Source organism: Astatotilapia calliptera, chromosome 13 (genome assembly GCF_900246225.1).
Source record: "Astatotilapia calliptera chromosome 13, fAstCal1.2, whole genome shotgun sequence".
Lineage (NCBI taxonomy): Eukaryota > Metazoa > Chordata > Actinopteri > Cichliformes > Cichlidae > Astatotilapia > Astatotilapia calliptera.
In genome coordinates this window covers 21036635-21053625 of record NC_039314.1, presented here as the reverse complement: position 1 = coordinate 21053625, position 16991 = coordinate 21036635, and the positions used below count along the sequence as shown (strand labels likewise).

Below are 16991 nucleotides of genomic sequence, written 5' to 3'. Positions count from 1 at the left end.
ATTTCTGCCTTTATGTGTGGACGGGATTATTTTTTAAAACGAAAACGGAAAATCTCCGTTTTCAAAAATACCTGTGTACGTGTGGACGTAGCCTCAGTCTCTGACTGGAAGCGCTAATTCGTCATTCGGCTTTTGTCAGACTAAAGTAACTGTTTGAAAAGCTCAGCTATACAACAAGGAGAGATTGAGAATTTCCTTTTAGTTCTCAGTTTATTTGATATTGACAAAAGTTAGTCAGTTTTGTCTGTTCTTCTGTAAAACAAACTAAGATTTATTTTTAGAATTAATATTTTGTTTCTAAGTGGAATTGACAATTTAGTAGTCTGTTTCGTTTGTCCTATTTTGAAACTTAAACGCTTTAGCGGCTGCCTTTTGTGTAGTTTGCAATATTTGCCTTTATTTATCTGAAAAAGTCTCATGTTCCTTAAGTACATCTACCCTGTTGAACTTATTATGGGAAATCAATATTTAAATAAAAACAAGCTGCTGATTATTTCACATTTTACTTGTGAGCAACGGCACATTTAAATCTTACAAATATAGTTATTTGGCTTATATCGTGATAGATATCGTTATCGCCTGAAATGAAAAAAACATATCGTGATATGAAAAAATCTCATATCGCCCAGCTCTATGTTGCAGTGGACCTGACGATAATAGGGGGGGAATCTCAGAAAATAGGTTGGATAAGACGCTATTGCAGAGCCTTAGAAAGTAATCTCACCTTTAATTTTTGAAGTAAGAGTCAGGCACTAAGGGGAACGTGGTTAGGAAAAATATCAAAGTACCATCAAAATGATCCTCATTTGTACCCCCTGAATAAAACGATTAAACATCAGCTTCACTTTAACCATCCAGAAGAATTAAAAGATGCATCAGAGCTGCAAGGCGCTTACTAGGGTGGATCAAATTTTCCACATATTTAAACTTCAAGCAAATTTTAAGACTGAAAACTGCAATTTTAAAGTCACTTTAAACTTTAAAGTCAACACTGATAATGATAGTGTCCCTTTTTGAAGTCTGGTGGGGGTGAATGATTGCTTGTATAGCTTATTTGATCTCAAGATTATAGTTTTGCTGTAAACTCCGGAAAACGTAACATTACAAGACTGTCTCATGGTAACATGTGCCGTCCTGTTGTTAAAGTTTGAGTTTGGTCTCACATGTGACCAAGGTTGAGCTACATGCTGTGGTTTGTCCCTCTCGTTTTCCTGACTCTCCCTTCCAAGCTGCTCTTCCAGGGTCACTGCAGGGTAGCTTCCCAACTCCTCCATCCCATAAGTGAAGCAGGACCACAACTCTGAAAAGCTTTTATGCAGGCAAGCACACTATAATGATGACAAGTATATCAGGAGAGATGGAGGTGAGGTCGATGGGGAGCGAGAGGGATGAAGTCATTAAGGAGTGAGAAAGAAGCTGTGAGGTGTGTGCGTTACAGTCTCGTCTATAACTGCGCTGGGAGAGGTCACTGAGGAAAAAGGGGAAGAATTCCCCAGGTATCCAGAGCTTTTAGGCAGTGTGTGTGAGCAGCAAAGGAGAAGGTAGGTCTGTTCAGCTGCGGCTTTACCACCGGGACTGTTTGGAGTAGCAAGGGAGGGCAAAAAATACAGGAGAGCGAATGAGAGCATGGAGCAAAGTTGCTTCAAAAAGTGAAGTAGCATAGTGGTAGTCTAATTGCCTGATTGTACTAAAGCTATTCTGCACTTAGTGACTCCAGAAGAAGGCAGGCTGCTCCGTGTCTGTGTGTGAAGCTGCGTGTTAATAGCCTTGCAGGCCATCCGCTTTTAATTCTGCGCGGAGCAGAGGAGGGAAACGTGTCAGTTTACGACTGGCTAGTAATCGGACCTCAACGTAGCTCAGCCAAGAGACTCACTCAGTCACAGAAAGGCAATCTCCTTCACAAACCCACAGAGTATATCATATGTATGTTTGCGTGTTTTCACAATAAGCAGTCGTTAACTGGCCAGTGACAGAAACATATCAGTTACTGGGGGGGATGCTGTTTTTCAGTGTAATAGGAACTCAAAATCTGACACCCAGTTTACCAATTTCTCTGACAGTTCTTTAAAAAGAGCAACTTTAAGTGTGTCCCCCATAAAGGTGACCTCCCTGTACCATTAATGACGAGTTTTAACACGCTATAGATAAATAAAGATGCGATTTGACAAACATTAGAATCGTTTCTCAATGTATTTATGTGTTTTAAATAGAAATGGAAGAACCATACACAGCCACAACAACCTTGGTCGCACACTTCAACCAGTATTTGTCACAAGTCAGCCAATGTGGTTATGTTCAGCACTCTTTCATGAGCAGGCTTTCCAATGGTATAAGATTTAACGTCACAAAGCTTTGGTTGATTATTTCTATGTTGTGACAAACACAAGTTGTCTGACTTCTTCAACCGCTAGGGTTACTCCTAAAAGATAAAGAGTTAAGACGCCTGTTTGTGGCGAATTATTTGCTGGAATCTGCCTGAAACTTTTTCACTTCTGTTTTGAATTCCTGTCATCAGCTCATCAGTGTAAATCGCTCCAGTCCAAGCTACACAGGAAGCAGTCACGCTATGACCGTACTGATGTTTCCACTGAGTAACAGACATGGCCTTTAGTTGGACTTAGCGATAATTATGCTTTTTGTGAAGCTCTGTACCTATTAAGGTCATAAAGAAATGAGTAGTTATTAGATTCATAATTATCCTTTAACCTGAGTGTAACCCTGAGTGTGCGAATGTTTATACGAATGCTTGGGTGTGCTGGAGTGTGCATGTGTGTGTTTATATACTGTACCTATTTAAAAAGAAGACTGAAGTGTCTTCTTGACTTCAGAAAGAGTCGAGAGGATCAGCTGTCGACTATCACACTTAAGCTCTTATTTCTTTCTCTCTTTCTTTTTTTGTCTCTTTTGTCCTAATGCAGCGTTGCAATGCTTTGGCTGAACAGAAGGAAGTGCTGCTGTCTTTTGTAACCCAAAAGGCTCAGACACCTGGGCAGGTAAGAAATTCTATCATTCGTGAACACATTATTTGTGACCAAGTGGGTTTCCTTAATTGTGGACTAATCAAAATGCAAGCTCTATGATATTTAACTACACTTCTCCTCTCAAGTGACTGCTGTAATCCTGATGTCTCAGATCTCTAAATCTAGTCTAAAGATTTGAATTTTTTTGACCCTATTAATGTTTACATTTGGCCACAATCCCCTTCAAGTAGGCCTCTCTGTGCACCTCTGGACCTTTCGCATATCTTGATATGTGTGGATTTTCCCCTGGAAGTCCAGTTCTCACCACTTAATAATCCCAAATGTCAATTTCTGAAGGCACTGGGATGTACTAGATTGCCTGAGCATCCCCTGAGTTGTGCCTGTGTACTCACCTTGGTGAAGTTGAGTACACAGAAATGCATCTACATTGATTTTTGTCTTTCTGAATGAAGTCTGAAATGTCAGAGAGGCAAAATATTCCTTAATATGACTTAGTTCAAATAGCCACACGTGGAATTAGGAACCTGAGCGTCTGCAGTCTGTTCCATGTTTAAAAAGCACACTCACTTTTGAACAGCATTATTATTTTTACCCATTTTGTTGGAGCATATTTTAATTTCTATTTTGTTATCGGGATATGAATCACAGTTCAACTCCTTACATGCGCGTCCTTGCATGTGTAATGTGTTTGTGTTTAGGTGGGTAAGATCAAGAACCTGCTCAGCTTGATTCCAGACTTTGCGGAGAAGGAACTGCTGTACCCATACCTGATGAAATGTCACGGTAAGATGCATAAACAGGCACTCGTTCTTACAGAAGAGCTGAACGGGTCTGGTAGTGCAGCATGCGGTTCACTGGACTGTAGCTAAGTCAACATTAACAGGCCCATTAACAATGCATCAGGTCAAGCTCAGGGTGTGTGTGTAGGAAAGCGTTCAGGGGTTAGAACACATGTCCTCTAATGAGTTAGCTGTCCTGGCTAGCCTAGCGTGCTAATCTCAACACGTTCCACCACTCAGCTTTTCCCCCCTCTCTCCACCTTTTTGCTCCTGTCTACATTTTCTTGTCCTCAGTTTTTTTTTTCTTTTTTATCCTCCTCTCTTTGCTTTTACTTCACCTTCTCACCCACCAGTCCCCCCTTCTTCCGTACCTTGTCACACCAGAGATGAGAAGACATGACTATTTAATTAGCATTAGCTCGCTGGTCGGTCAAGGCAGCCATAGGGGAAGCAATTAGTGATGCTCTGCTCGCCTCCGTTCTTTGTCCCATCTGTGTACTTTTTCCTCTTTCAGGGCTTTTCTTTTTTCCTTTCACTCTCATTTTTTCACCTTTGTGACCTTCCCTCTTGGCTGCACACAACCACAGATATTTGTGTGCAGTTGTTTCAGGTTTGTCTCCCTAAAAATGAAAGTTACTGACCCTTTAATATTTTTTTTCTTGTCATAATTTTTAATGTCTATAAAACCTTATTTTACTGTCTAGCTGTTTTTAATTTGCACCTTGAGAATATATTTTCCACGGTGCCAGTGACTCCTCGCCTATTTCTTCCCCTATGTTCTCTTTTTCCACCTCCTCCATTGAACCAACAAACACAAGTAATAAAAAGAAAGTGTCACACTGCCAAGAAAAAAAGGAAAAAAATGGAAATGCACAGATAGTCAAATGTGCAGCGGCACTTAAAAATCAAATTTCTTGGCACCAATAAATTGCCAGGAAAATAACATGATTATCCCACCACACTGTCAGTTTTCTCTAAATATCCAAATTCAAATAAGACATGTTGCTTGTCTCATTTGTTGACTTTCTCCCTCCCACTCCCCACTTTCATCTGGCAGTTCTGGATAAGGACTTACCAGCAGCCAAGGCTTTGCATGAGCAGATGCAGAAGGAGGGGATAGTTGTAGACGAGCTGTCACTCAAACGTCTGGCTGTGCTTTACCGCGAAGCAGGAGAGACGGTGCCCTTCCCCGAGCCCCCCGTAAGTCTCCCTCACACACACACACACACACACACACACACACACACACACACACACACACACACACACACACACACAGGAGATGCTTTGAGCAAACACTCGGATGCAAATGTGTTTGTGTTTTAACATTTTAGAGGTTTGATTAAATAAAATGAACCATAGATATGAAGGGCAGAAAAACTGCAGGAGAAAAGTTGCTCTTCCTTCATTCAGAAGATTCAGTTGTGAAGCTTTTGTGTACTCCACACTGTTGTACATTTCAAACTCTGACATAAAGGAAAAAGTTGTTGTTTTTTTAAGTGCCCTTAAACACAATTGATTTTTGGGTTAGAGGTGAATTTTGAATGATGTGTACAAAATACCGAGTTTGCATCAGACCTCCACAAATGACAATCTGGACCTGTGGAAGGAATTATGAGCAACTGCATTCATATTATCAACATTTTGGTTTGTGTTACCAGCATAAACATGGAAAGCATAGTTCACTACAACTAGAAATAAACCTAAAACAGAATTTATGATGCATTTTTAAATGCATGTTTTTTCTCTTTACATTTCTGCCTTTCATTTTAGGGTGAACACAAATTTTAACTAAGCAGTGAATTAACCTCTTAAGAAAGAATTGACAATGAAGCTCCAGTTGGCAAGTTTTCTTTAAACGTGACTTTTTCCTTATGTTTTGCCTCTGTACATCACCACAGTGGATTTTAAACCACACACTAAAGCTGTCATTGAAGTGCACACTGTCATCTTTAATTCAGGGATATGAGTTAGAATTGCATTAACAGTTTATGCCGTCACCGCGTTCTGTTTCCTCTCTTGAGATGCTCTGTTTGGCCTGCTGCACCTCACAGCTCCTAACCAGTGCTAGCACTTGTTGTGCTGGTGTCCTAATGTGTGCTGTGGTCTCTGTGTGCCATACTAATATGAAGGAGCAGTATGCCCGCTCAGTATACTTCAGCATGCCCAGGCCTGCAGCAAGCCTCCTGAAGCCATTAGTGTGTGTGTGTGTGTGTGTGTGTGTGTGAGTGTGAGTGTGTGAGAGAGAGAGAGAGAGAGTAAGAAATGGCGCCCCAGAGTCACGGAGTTGTGTAAGGGAGATGGTGTCACTGCAATAGCCACTCTTCTTTTTGGGTTCATAGTGTTTTTGAGCATTTCAGCACGATGAACATTTTTTTTAAGCTGATGTGGGTCTATTTTTAGCAGAGGACACACACACACACACACACACACACACACACACAGGCCTCTCAGCCACAGCACTTTTGATGCGCTGTCCCCTTGAGGCAGGTATAGGCCGGAGCCTTACCTTCACATCACTCACCTGCAGTATGAAGATAGAAGGAGAAAGAGGGGATGAAGGTAGAGAAGCTCTTACATTATTTACTGAAAACCAGGGTAGTTAAGTCATTGCTGGATTTTATAAACAGAGTAGAGGGAGGAGAGTTGCAAGGAGAGGGAAAGGTGAAGAGTCACAGAGTTGAGAAGTTTCTACAAATAAAAGCGCAGCTCCCGACGCTGGTCTTCATCCTCTCCGAATGTATAGAGGTTTGCATTTTCCGGCAGCCCGTTTCCAAAAAGAAATGTTTCAGTTTTATTTCTTTTTATTTCTAAACGCTTTGAACTTCGTCAGAATGTAGCCAAATAAGCCAACATGTGGACAAACCTTTAGAGGAAATAAGATATTTTTAATTAGGGTGCTCTGACCCCCTCGAAACTGTTTGAAACGCGTGCCAGGATCTCCCTCTCCCTCTCTGTAGTGAGCATGGCGATTTATCGGCATTAATTACTACATTAATAAGCAAACGTACATTGTAAGGAGCTGGCGTAATCTGCAGAAAAGCTCTCACCTTCTCCCCCTCCCAAAAACACCCACCACAACACTTTGTCTGGATCAAAACACTGATTAATTAGCCAGGAACAGAGGCAAAGAACGGAAGTGCGTGTTTGGGGAATGTGCTACAAATCCCTTATTTGTGTATTAATGGGGATTTAAAGATGAAACGAGACAACCTGGTTGGAGACTGGAGACTATTTAGACGGACCCAGGAGGGCTCCAGTGCCGCTTACTTTAAGAAAGAGGCGAGATACAAAACACGCCTTACGGTGTAAGGCTGCATCAGGTGAGCAGGTGTTGGGATGTTTGTTGCTGAATGGTCTGCCTTTGCTTTCTCTTTGCAGGAGTCCTTTAAGTTTTATGCAGACAAGCTGAGAGCTGCCAAAGCCCAGGCGACAGCGGAGGAATAAAGATTAATCATCCTCTCCTCATACCTCATTGCAAATCCCACAATTTTCTTCCTTTCTTTCTTTCTTTTTTTTTTTATATGAGTTGTTCAATCTGAAATGTTGAGTGTTGTAACTTTTGGATGCTGAGATTCTGTCCACTGCGGTATCAATACTGTTGAACATGTTGCTAATGTACAGAAGTATTTATGCTAATAAACAATGGTAGGAACCCAGACCGAGTGCGTGAGGTTTTTGTGCAATTTAAAAAGAAATTCTTTTCAAAATACCCAGCCCACCTTGGGTGATGTTTTATGTCTTAATCGGGTGCAGCTCAGGGGACAAAATGCATTTACTCAAGAACAACCGTTTTCAAGGTAGTGCATCTTTTACTTTACAGAATAAAGTTATACCCACAAAACTTATAAATTCTTCAACATGTTTCAGGTGGATCTCCAAAACGACTGGAGCCATGTGTTGCATGAGCATTACATCACCAACGCTCAAGTTTCTGACTTGAGCTTTTTGAGGGCCTCTGCACAAGTTAAACACATAATTAAATGTAATACCTGTTTTAAAGCATGTGTAAAAACACATGAGTGAATAGGTTTTGTATTTGTCATATACCCTACATTATAATCTATGTACCCAAGCAACAATGTGAAGCTGAAGAAATGTGAAGACATGAAATGAATGGATGGATATATGACTAATTTTGAGTCAAAGGTCATAATTAATCTAATGTTGGGCTTTTTCCTCCTTTTTTATGTAAGGTCATTTCCAGCGGCAGGCTAGAAACAAACACAATTTGGAAATTTATGTTATTAAAGGCCCTTTTCAAAGAAGTGTTGAAGCTCGCAAATATATTAGTGTATGTTTGACTGTTTTTGCAATATTAAAATTATATTTCAAACACTGAAATGCTTGTTTTGGTCTTAAGTTTAAGGTGTGGCTTACATACTATATTTTCAGTGTTCGTGCACTGAAGGTTCCAGGTTTTCCCATCGCACATAATTAGCTACCATATGTTTGTGAATTGAGAAATCTAGCAGGGCCAGGTCTGTAAGTCTGAATTTTGAGTGAGCATAGAAAAATTTTGACTTTCATTGTCGTGTGTGAAGAAAGCTTAGGTATCAATAACAACCAGCTTGTGCAAGGTCAAGGGCACATACCGGGGTCCTGACCTGTTTTTTTTTTCCTCCCTTTTTTTGTTCAAGTGATTGGCAACCCCACAATTAGTGTACCTGTGACAGTCTTGAAGCCATGAAACAATAAAATAGGCTCAAACATGCCATCCTACACAGTCTGCTCAGAAAGCTGCATGTGTAGATACATTTTCATGCAAGACATGTAGCCATTGATCTGATCTGGGAGACATTTTGCTTGACTGATAGATGACCTTATGCTGTCTAACCCCAGCTCTCTGCAGCTCTCCTCTAATCGACATTGAACTCTGTGCTGGCCTCAGATATTCCCTAGATATTAATGTAATGCAATGCCCGCAGCCCTCTCAGAGCCAGGCCTTAGATAACACTCACTGGTTTTTCCCCAAGAAGATTGCGGGTTTGTTAAGGTCAGCGGAGCTCATTTGGAAAACAAATTAAGGTACAGAAGAAGGAACTTCTGATGTAAACCAGCATGTTTTCTAAGTTATGCTGATATATAAACTTAATATCCCCCTAATATTTCTGCATAAAGGAGCATTGTGTGTTGCCAAAATAGCCGTGATGCGAAGGATGATACACACAAAAAAAGAAAGAAAAATTACACTTCCAGTTTAATTTTCAAGCAGCTGCAGAGCTCCAGTGAACTCCATCGTGTAAGTGAATGTGAAGGCTGAGGATGAGTGCACAAACCAAACATAAACACGCAGAAGTGAGGCATTTTGAGACGATACTTTACTCATTTGGGCTCAAACCACGTTAGAAAAAAGATTTAAGAGGCTTTTGCACCAGTGCAAAAACTCACAGCTTACAAGCATTCAGTCTACACAAGAAGTTTTTTCCGAGTGTGAGTTGGCCTACTAAATTTCTCTTGGTCATCTTTCTTCAGTGCTCAGTATTCTGTCTTAATAATATGCTTAATAACTTCACATATACAAAAAAAAGGATAACGCTGAGAATATCGAAAATGGAACAAGCAAAAGCTGCAGATTGATATCTGCTAAAGTAGCGCTCTAATCATCTGCCATGCCTGGGAAAAAGAGGGCGAACGAGAGAAAAGTTCATTATTTTCAAATCAATGTTACGACAGTCCTCTGCTGCCATCCAGCAGCAGGCAGCGGCACTGCGACTCCAAACTGTTTCATCACCACGCTCAACTTTTTCTTCTGTAAATCTTTTTCTGTTGGCAGATTAAAACCGTAAACGATGGAAGCATTTTGAAATATTTCAGATGAGTAAATATAGTATTTTATGAATATTTTTCCCATTACACAGGTAAAGTTTATGATGCTGAAATTGCAAAAATCTAAACATTTTAATCATGCATGCATTTTACTTTTATAGCATTTGAATTAAATGTCTAAAGAGGAATAAAATGGAAAGTTTGGTATCGAAACCAGCCGAACTAGAACCTCCCTTCCACTTATGCAAAATAAAAACCCTGATGATGTCAGAGGGCGTTTGGTTTTTCTCAGTTTTGTTCACCAGTCTTGACTGGACTTCTGCTTGATGAATTTTAGGGACAGGAAATAGAGCACCATGAAGCCCAGACAGACTCCAAGTAGGACCAAGTAGCAAGAGTACAGCGGGTACTGGTTCATGTGCAGGGCCTCCACCACCTGAATGACGTACAGAAAGGATTAGAGGAGAAAAATGTTCATCAAATGGATTTGTCCATTAAAGTAAGAATTAGCAGGTCCTTAAAAACATTAACAGTCCTGATAACTCTCTTATGGTCTGATTTGTTTAGTCCTATAAATCTTAAAGATTTAATATCTGTACAGATAATAGCAAACCTAACAGTAATGTGTAAACAAATCATAACTTTAGTTGAAATGATAGTGTTTAACTCACGTGTATGCCATCAACATTGATAGACATGTTTGCAATGGTGACGGAATAATCGTTGCCTCTGAACTGCACCTGCAGCATGCCCTCAAAACCCCAGCGCATGAATGAGGCATAAGAGAGCCATGATGCCACTGTGGAGACAAAAAACATGAACAAACATTAAATGCTGACCAGCTCATTTTTCTTTCCGAAGCTGTCGCCTGCTGTTTACGGTTTATAACGCAAATAATTCCTCACCAAGCCACAAATTCTCCAGGTTGATAACATAGCCTGCAGTCAAGTAGAAGACGGTGAACAAAGAATTGCCCATGAAGGCAGAAGTCTGCAGGGTGGGAAGCAAAGCAGCTACAAACAGAGCCATGGCCCGGCTGCAGTAAACCATCAGCCACACTAACAAGAAGTTCAGAAGGAAACGGTCTGGCGCCTTGTTAAGTCCTGCCAGCCAATAGATGGGCAGACCATAGACTAATGTGAACACACAGTGTTCTGGTAACTCCCCCAAAACCTGAAAATGGAGAAAAAGCATATATTCAAAAATACACGACAGTCAAGAATGCATAAAACATACTTGTAGTACTATTCAGCATACAGTGACTCCAGCATGGAACAAGACTGGCCCCTGCTGGAGATTCAGTTTTATCACTGGACTTTACCTTGGCAAAGAAGTAAGAGGTCACAGAGTACATGCCGTCCTGCAGCTCGTGGTAAAGCATGGCTCTCTCTGTGTGACCTGCAGAGAGCATTCAGTCTAACGACACTCAGTTCACAATACATGCAGTAGGATCAGCTTCATGAGCTGTATTTAGCCTCAGCCAGGCAGTTTGTTTTTTTCTTAAAAACTAAGATGTCAAAGAGTTGTATTAGGTTAGGGCATGAATATATAGCACAATGTCTCTCTACATAAATGTTATGATACTGGATAAAATGCAGTTTCAGAGATTTTTTTTAATTTTCTCTCTGCAGTTAGAGTCACAGTATTTAATTCTAAGTGAGCCTGGCATCATTTTTCTATCTTTTGGTGTCTTCTGACCTTGACCTGAATTAAACTTGACTTTTTATGGTTATGGCTAGACACCTCTACACTGTACATGTGGCTGGATGTCATAAAGTTCAGGGTTAAAGAACACAAATCTGTCTGATAACTCTGATAATCTTTCCATTCTGAACCATCCTACCTTTACCTGCTCTGTTAAAGTGTTCATCATTAATTCAAAGAATAGAATAGAATAGAATAGAATAGAATAGCCCTTTCGTCATTGCGCATGTACAATGAAATTGTGGACATCTGCAAATGACTGCAAATGCAGAGGTCACAACTTGAAATGCCTTCAGTGATTTTTGCTTTATTTTAAACAGATAATTTTTTTATGATACTTATTACATGTGAACATTTATAACATAAAACACTTAAATAATTTAAAGTAAATGCATAGAGAAATCAAAACACAACCTCAGTGAGACTTATTACTGGCTTTATCCTTTCAAACTGCTTTATTACTCACATTTAGCTATGACGTCCAGCACCACAGCAAATGGGGTGAGAGCTCCGATCATGTAGAGAAGAGACACGGTGTCCTGAATGGACAGGCGGGTTTCTCCTGCCCCGTAGTAGAGAGAGCCGACCAGCAGCGACATGAGGAGGGCCTCGAAGCCGTGAACTAATAGGGTGACCAGGTCTCTGAAGTCATTATACATGTGACGCCTGATGAACAAGAGGAGAGAGGTCAGTGTTCATATTCAGTCACATAGATTTGAGTGCTCCAAAACATTCATGCTCGTACTTGATGAGGGTGTTAAACTGGTGTAGTTTGCCTGGCAGTCTGTTTTCATGCCTGGAAATAGTTATTACTTCATCTTCTTTTCTCTTGCTTGGCTGCTGAGGGCTGCTGTGTGTGGGAAAAAAGAGTAATGGATGGGTTAGTCTGGGTTTTAAAGGTTTGGTCCACAGCTTAAGCATGACCATAAAGGAGTTTTAAGCATCTACAACAGGTAATCACAAAAAACAGTAAATCCCTATATATGGAAAGCTGTAAGCAGAGATATTGTGGTGTTATTTCTTACAAAAAATACAGAAAATCTTATGCTTTATTAGAAAAATGCTGGTTCATTATCACTACTTACTGTTTAAATAAAATTTTAAAAAAGCCAAACTTTCACACAAAAACATGATCACCTGTCGGTTTGCGCTACATCAGTCCCAGCGGCTTTCCACATGTGGTCGTCAGTATCACGAACCTTTTCCATGAACTGCTCAGCCAGAACTCTGGCCCTCTCCAAACACTCGGCTTCTCGCTCTGGACTGCGCCGGTCTATACTGATCAGATCAACTGGATACACATGCACACACACACACATAAAAGACACAGGACACCAACAACATGAGGCTTAAATAGGTTTAAAAGAATGAAAAACACAAAGAGATGTAGTATTTATCATTAAGATGAAAACAAATGCTTCTTTTGCAAAATTAGTGGTAAATTGTTGGGTCCCAGCTTTCCTTAAGTTACCAGTGAGCATGGGGAGCTGGGAAGAAGCACTTAATTCTCTTTTGACACACTTACTAACCATAGTAGTCAGAGGGGTTGCAGTATCGTGGGCAGGGGTGTCCCAGAGCAGTGAAGTAAGGCACCATCTCACGAGCTGCACCGCAGTAAACAGCTGAACCTGAAGACATCAGGACGACGAGGTCGAAGAGCTGAAAGATATCTGATCGAGGCTGGTGGACTGAAAGCAGGACCAGACGATTTCCCCGAGCCAGACGGGACAGTGTGATCACCAAGTTATGAGCGGTAAAGCTGTCTAAACCTGATGTGGGTTCATCCAGGATCAAAATACCTGAGAGGGGAAATAGACCAATCTATCACCTCTGTTAAACCCTGTTCTTTATATAACAGATCTTAACAGTATGAGCTCGAAAATAATAGAGGAATCATGATTGTTAAAGTCAGTAATTAGTCAAATGTGTTTGTTATTCACAGGAAGAAGTGTTACACTCGTGTCACTTCCCAGTAGTTTATAGATGTTCAGAAACGGTATGAAATACCCTGTTTAGAGCTGAAACATTTAAAACTCGCATAAACACAAAGGTTAAAAATGTTATATCTATAGTAACTTTAGAAGTTGCAATAAAAACAACATATATGACACTGATTACACTCAGATGCTAAATGGAAAGGAGGCACTGGAGGTGGGTTGCAAAGTGGCGTATAGAGGACATAATTAAAATAGTGTGCCATATATAAAAGCTGCTGCTTGGATTGGGACTTCAGTTTGAGTCATTGCCCTGTCTTAACAACATAAATGACAGTTCAGGGGACCACATTAATTAATCTCTGTGTTAATATCTCTCACCGGGGTTCCAGAGAAGCTGGACAGCTATGCTGACTCTCCTCCTCTCTCCACCAGAAACCCCTCTGATGTAGTTGTTTCCCACCCTGGTGTGTGCACACTGCCGCAACCGCAGCTCTGCGATAACATCATCCACCTGTGACAGACAGCAACCAGAGACACTGTTAGTCATTGTTATCTGGACACATACAAGCATTCTTATCATTTAACACGTGTTTGTTCAACAAAAACTCTGAAGAGTTTAAAAGGGCATGCCTTAACGAGAATGTGATAAACATGCTGACAACGGCTCTATTATAAAATGGATAAACAAGAACCTGCCAGTCCAAACAATCATGCAAATACTGTTATGGAAATAGTTTGAGTCCCATTTATTGACCAGTCTTAATCTTACCCTCTGGTCCCTTTGAGCCTGTGTGAAGTGAGTGGGCAACCTCAGTTTGGCAACAAAGGAGAGAGTCTCTCGGACGGTGAGGTGAGGAAGAAGCCGATCGTCTTGGCGGACGTGAGCGATGCTTTTCTTGACGAGCTGGGGCGTGTTGTGCTTCCCATTAATTAGAATCTCACCGGACTTCATGATGCCTCCTTCATCCCGACAAGTTATTATGTCCAGCAGAGACGTTTTACCACAACCTGAAAACATATTGAATTCAAGACATTCTCATCTTTGCTTATGTTCAAAAAAACAAACCATAAGCAATATAGAACCGGAGAAATGCATCTATGAGTCTTCCAAATTAGCAGATTTTCTACTTATTTTTACTTAACACATATTTATTCTTCAAGAAAATGCAGTTTTTTCTTTACTGTTCTGGTGGAACAACGCATATCTATTACTTTATTTAATAAAGCAATACTTCAAATCTTTGTGCATCACCTGAGCTGCCAATAAGGGCCAGCATCTGTCCGCTGTGGACAGTGAGGCTCAGCTTGTTGATGGCTGTCTGCTTATTTCCTTTAATTTCCCACGGCATTTTGAACTCTGACAGCCTCTCGTACCACGGGATCTGAGCTGCTGTATCCACCTGTGAACATAAACACATGTACACGATGAACACCTGCAGCATGTATACACATGAACCAGTCAGGAGCTTGAGAAAACTCATGTAAGATAAGAGCAGGTGACCTATAGTTACCTCATAGCAAAGGTTTTTGACCTCCAGCACATTGCAGCCTCCGCTGTAGGTGAAGTAGAGACTGCTGTCCTCCTCAGATGAGAATAACTCTCTGTCTTGATGCTGTTAATGCGAAGCAAGCAAGTCAATAAGTTTCATACAGACCAGGATACATGTACTAAATGTTTTTATATATATAGACCTATATATACCTTATAAACTATGAGAAACAAGATGTTCTTATTTCAAAGTTTCAAATCAGAAATACAGATATGCTGATTTTACACCACAAAATTGGGTTTAGTTAGTAACAACAAACAGTACAGTAGATAATAAACCTGTGGCCACACATTAGTTGGATGTGATTAGAAAATGTGATTTTGTCTTTTGTCATTTAGTCTTTTATGGAAAAAAATTGTTACACGCATTAACTTGTGTGTTTGATTGTCTACCTGCGTGTGTCTGTTTGTACTGTATGTGCAAATATCTGCCTGTGTGACCAGAGTCCAATTTCAAATAAACCCAATAGTTCAGTTGCAGAAGAAAAAAAATACAAATGTTCAAATTGAGATTAACAGCATCCTGCCACTTAATCTAGTTTACATGGTGTAGATTATAACATACAGTTCTGTTTTAAAATTAACGACTTTTTTAGCCACACATCAAATTTGATCATTTATCACTCATGGAAGCTTCTATAAAATAATAATGTACTGGCTGAAAAAAACAAATACATATTTGGTTTTTTTTACTGATTTTTTTTCATTGTATAGCAAAACGAGGTCGGACATCAGATAGATGTGAAAATGTGAGTCGTGAATGTAATAAAACAAAGAACGCAATTAATACATTTACAACCAAATTAAGCCATTAAACAAATGAGTGAAAAATAATTTGATATTTTACTGAATGTATAAATTAATGAGACACTTAACTGGGCACGATCAAAAATATGTTACAAATCCTGATTTGAACACTGGAAGGAAAAAGGACCTGGATTTCAGTGCTGTAACTGGGAAAGCTTGGTCTGAAACTGGTAAAAGCTGCTGGCAAGCAAACAACTTGGGTTTGCTGGGGTTAGCATATTTAAGCAGTGAGTCTGCGTTGCCTTCTTAACAGAAGTTTATGCATTTCTGGCCATTTGATAGAAAACATTTTTTTATGCTTGAGTAAACGAAACCCAGCAGTGGACATGTTATAGCTAAGCAATAATAACTGAACAGGAAGCCAGTGTAATGACACCAGGAAAGGCAAAAGGTACCAGGTGTGATCGTGACCTTAGTGCCTACCAGACTTCATGTACTGAAGCAGTCTACTCTGGACTTAATGAGTTAAATAATTTTACAAATAACGTTAAATGGTTCATTTGGGTTCTCATTGCATAAACATCCAGATTTCAGAGCATTCTGGTCGCATTTTTAAGGATATTTATCTCGACAAAATGCATCATAGAGTTTGGAAATGTTGTCACTGCTGATCCCGCCGTTGCAACCAGAACATGCCCGATGCAGAAACTGACATAGGAGAAAAACAGAGCTTGCTAAACCATCTATCCATCCATGTGTTTTTCCAACCAATTATCCAATTCAACATTTCCTATTTGAAATTACAGTTTTTTTCTAAATTAATTTGCACTTAAGTGCATTCAGGGAAAAATTCCAGTTTTTCAGCAAAATGTTAAAATGATATATTAGGAAATCAATCAAATTCTTTTCTATAGATAAATAAGTTTGTTTTTTTTTAAGAAAAAACAAAAAACCCACGTAAAGTAAAGTTTCTAGTACTGGTTGAGCACACTAGTGATCATAAATTGATTTAGGTTACTTCAGATTAGTTAATAAAATCCCATGTTATACTCAGTCAAAGAGAGGAGTTTAATGGCTGGTAGGGCTATAAATAAAGTAAAACAGCACAAAGTTAAGACCTGGATTGGTCATTTTCTTTAGGAGAGCTAAGATTTGCATATTTTGACCTGACAAACCTGTGAGTAGTCGTTTGTGTGTATAAGGTCACTGCCATTGTCCATGGTTAAAATTTGCAGGTTAGAGAGGTCAATACTCCTCTTTTCCTCTTCTGTTAGGGTCTTTATTTTCCTCTCTGTCTGCTGCTTTGTGTCTCCAGTTGTTCACGTCCTCCTGAAGATCTTCTCCCTTCTAGTTCACAATTCTTTCTTCTTGAAGCATCCGAGTTCATGTCATGTCAGTTCGCCCTCTGCTTTATCCTGTCAGTCACAGCTTTTTTGGGAAGCAGCCGACAATACGAGGACTGAGTCCACACTGAAGGGCTGTGAACTGACTTAGCATGTGTGCTTTTTGTCTTCATTATACAACC

General features: G+C 40.0%; 2 protein-coding genes across 3 annotated transcripts in view; one reads left to right on the top strand and one right to left on the bottom strand.

Annotated features, from left to right (window-relative positions):
* The window catches only part of lrpprc (leucine-rich pentatricopeptide repeat containing), a 60418-nt gene extending 52999 nt beyond the window's left edge, over positions 1 to 7419 (top strand). The window contains exons 35-38 of the mRNA XM_026189310.1: positions 2919 to 2993; positions 3680 to 3764; positions 4818 to 4960; positions 7142 to 7419. Coding sequence (XP_026045095.1) covers positions 2919 to 2993; positions 3680 to 3764; positions 4818 to 4960; positions 7142 to 7207 — 369 coding nt within the window. The 3' untranslated portion in view covers positions 7208 to 7419. The remainder of the gene's footprint in view (positions 1 to 2918; positions 2994 to 3679; positions 3765 to 4817; positions 4961 to 7141) is intronic.
* A 1640-nt stretch (positions 7420 to 9059) lies between these two features.
* On the bottom strand, positions 9060 to 16975 carry abcg8 (ATP-binding cassette, sub-family G (WHITE), member 8). 2 transcript variants are annotated; one of them, XM_026190127.1, is made up of 13 exons: positions 16642 to 16975; positions 14682 to 14783; positions 14423 to 14570; positions 13940 to 14178; positions 13549 to 13681; positions 12763 to 13032; positions 12371 to 12524; positions 11979 to 12083; positions 11700 to 11899; positions 10851 to 10927; positions 10435 to 10702; positions 10201 to 10328; positions 9060 to 9965 (listed from the first exon to the last, which is right to left on the bottom strand). In XM_026190127.1, the coding sequence occupies exons 1-13, from the start codon at positions 16684 to 16686 to the stop codon at positions 9828 to 9830; spliced, it is 2007 nt and encodes a 668-aa protein (XP_026045912.1). In that variant the 5' UTR covers positions 16687 to 16975; the 3' UTR covers positions 9060 to 9827. The 2 variants fall into 2 exon arrangements, with proteins under 2 accessions (XP_026045912.1, XP_026045913.1); XM_026190128.1 differs by having other exon boundaries at positions 11979 to 12080.
* Positions 16976 to 16991: the final 16 nt, after the last annotated feature.